At 39.9% G+C, this 2,880-nt stretch overlaps 1 protein-coding gene across 4 annotated transcripts in view; it reads right to left on the bottom strand.

Annotated features, from left to right (window-relative positions):
- LOC118323299 (cAMP-dependent protein kinase catalytic subunit alpha) overlaps positions 1-2,880 on the bottom strand; it is a 14,948-nt gene that overhangs the window by 3,413 nt on the left and 8,655 nt on the right. For all 4 annotated transcript variants that reach the window (XM_035655245.1, XM_035655243.1, XM_035655246.1 and 1 more), the window contains exons 2-7: positions 2,167-2,228; positions 1,505-1,633; positions 699-797; positions 522-604; positions 313-439; positions 111-206 (exon numbers count right to left, since the gene is read on the bottom strand). In XM_035655245.1, the coding sequence (XP_035511138.1) occupies positions 111-206; positions 313-439; positions 522-604; positions 699-797; positions 1,505-1,633; positions 2,167-2,228 (596 nt within the window). The remainder of the gene's footprint in view (positions 1-110; positions 207-312; positions 440-521; positions 605-698; positions 798-1,504; positions 1,634-2,166; positions 2,229-2,880) is intronic.

Genomic DNA, 2,880 nt, shown 5'->3' with positions numbered 1-2,880 from the left:
TAGACTTCAAGCATAAAATTGAGTTAGAGTCCCATGTTGAGCTGAGAACTCCCCTGCCCTTGTGAAATAAGGAGCAGTGCTGTTTACTATTGGCCGAGCTAAGCGCTTACCTTACTGAGGATGATCTCTGGTGCCAGGTACTCTGGGGTCCCGCAAAGCGTCCAGGTTCGGCCCTTCACCCTTTTTGCAAATCCAAAATCTGTTACCTGCATAACAGAGTGTACAGGTCTGAGCACTGACCACACGTACTGTAAGAGCACAGAGACCGATCAACCATAATTGTAGTCAATATCTAAGGAAACAGATCCTTGCCTGTATGTAACCTTGCTGGTCGATGAGCAGGTTCTCCGGCTTAAGATCTCGGTAGATGAGATCCAGCGAGTGAAGGTATTCAAAGGTCAGTACAATCTGGGCTGCGTAGAAGCGGGCGTGTGGTTCACTACAAAACAGATCACGCACAATGTTTACAGTCAACCATTGGTGCATGGACATTTTTATGAGTCGAGTAAAAGGGAACTCACCTGAATCTACCGATTCTCCTTAAGTGTGAGAACATTTCGCCCCCGGGTACGTACTCCATTATCATATACAGATTACTGTTGTCCTGTAGAGAGATGAGCAAAGTCTCACTCTGACATGCAAAACACGTGTGTGTGAACATGCTTAGAAGGTAAACAGATGAACTTTTAAATGCATACCTTAAAAGAATGCTCCAGTCGCACCAGAAAGGGAAAGCTGACAGCTTGCAGGATACGTTTCTCGTTCAGTGTGTGTTCTATCTGCTTCAGCTTCACTACCTAGGGTTAGGGTTAAATAGGTTGTCAAAAGGGCTCTTCATACATATTATAGAAACAAAAAAAAGACACATACTTGATTAAATGTTATTCCTGTGTCTAAGTACAACCAAACTAGCATGTGAACACAAATTCTTACATCTCCACATATGATTTCATCTAAGTCTGACATAATCGGTAACATCAACAGGCCGTAAAGACAGGAACTCTTTCAGTGACAATAAACTGAAGTGTATCTTCATGGCACTTTAGGACATTTCAACTTTCAACAAAGTGATCTTTATCCCATTCCAAGACTGATTCTCCCATCAAAAGATGTGCTTGCAGCAAACCTAAAACAATTGGATTCTGTCACAGTCACTTCTCCAAAGAGCCGCTAGCTAGTGAGACGTCATAGATCAGAGATAACTGTGACATTATACTGGTGATGACGAAGGTTAAATAGTTGGACAGTTTTTCTAGAAAAATTCAGTTTTTGTCGTCAACTCAAGTCTGCATACTTGTTAGTAAGTGTGGATTATTCCTGGCTCTCTGTTTCAAAGTGTAAGTGTTTATATAAACACTCATTAACATTGTCCAAGTCTTGGTACACTTACTAATACCATTTCAAGAAAAACAACATTAGCATCATGTCAGTAATACAAGCTGTCAATCCTTTGCATTTATGTACCAAGTAGTTTTTTTTCTCTTGAATGCTAGAAGTACTGTACCTTCTGTTTGTCAAGTATTTTCATGGCAAAATGCTGGCCCGTCTCTTTGTGTTTAACCAGCATGACTCGACCAAACGAACCAGTGCCTAAGGTCTTCAAACGCTCAAAGTGGTCCAATGCCGCAGTTTGCTGAGGGGCAGAAGACGGTGTCAATAAGAGGAGAGGGTACATAACTTGCAAGCAACATAATCCTACTTTTAGTTCACCGTTTCCCCTAAATACCTTGAGTAAAATGTACTGTCATCTTAATAACAAGTATTATTAAGTAGAGTCCTTGTTGTTTTCATGTGAATTAGACATGTTGTTGTTTTGTTTATTGAGTCTATATTAGAGGTGCACTTTTGGTAAAATCAAAACAACATGTATTTCACATTAGCCCAGCAGAGGGTGCTCTGCCATGCTAAAATAAATAGGACTTGTGTTCAGGGGTGGGACTGTTTCCATTAGTCTGCCTGCCAGAGTGAACAAGCATGTGAAAACAGAACTCAAGTCTATTCAAGATTTATTATAAGATTATCCCACTAAGGTGTCTCAACACACAACATTAAAAACACTATTAGCAAAAGCACAATACCACTGTATGAAAATAATAACAGAATAAAGCCAATAAGATAATAATGCTTAAACAAAAAAGGAGAAGCAATCCTCTTTCACTCTCTCACCTGTGCTGGATTCTCCCATTTCTTCAGGAAATCTTCTTTGGCTTTGGCAAGAAACTCCTTCACTGTAATTATGAACATAGTGCATATTCATTACAAAGGGTTCATACATTTTAAAACCCACCAAATCCAGACTTATAAGATTTTGTATAATAGGCACTTCACTTAATCACGCAAAAAACTCCACAGTTTCTGTGTTTTTGCAAAAAATAAAATAAAATGTGGAGGCCATGTGGAGATATTGATAATAGACGTTGTCCAGAAATACAGTCCAGCTGTGTGAAGTGATTTTACATCAAATACACCAGTATCTGTAAGCTCCTTCAGACCGGAGTCCATTTCCTTCCAAAAACTATGATGAATGAAGACAAAAGGACGTTTTTAAAAAATAACTTGATTCACTGAAAGTATCAATCAGGGAGGGGCACCAAAAAAACTCCAAGCCACTGAATATCCTTAAGTGTATAGCAAAGGTCAGTTATTCCAAAACTGAATTGAGTATGACACAGCTATAGATCATTCTAGTGCAGGCTGTCTCCAAAAGTCTCTATGCAAGACAGGTACTAGTGATGGTGGCCACCATGAGGCCCTGTAGGGGCCGTGGCAGAGACGGGAGACATTATGTGTACAACAACAGTTAGCTGGGTGATTCATAAGCTTTATGAGAGAGCGGTAAATAGAAAACCACTTGAATGACATCTCAGCTTTGCCAGAAGG

Source organism: Morone saxatilis, unplaced genomic scaffold (assembly GCF_004916995.1).
Source record: "Morone saxatilis isolate NCDOM2014 unplaced genomic scaffold, NCSU_SB_2.0 Contig14, whole genome shotgun sequence".
Lineage (NCBI taxonomy): Eukaryota > Metazoa > Chordata > Actinopteri > Moronidae > Morone > Morone saxatilis.
Note: the sequence above shows the minus strand (reverse complement) of the source record. Positions and strands in the feature narration are given on the sequence as shown.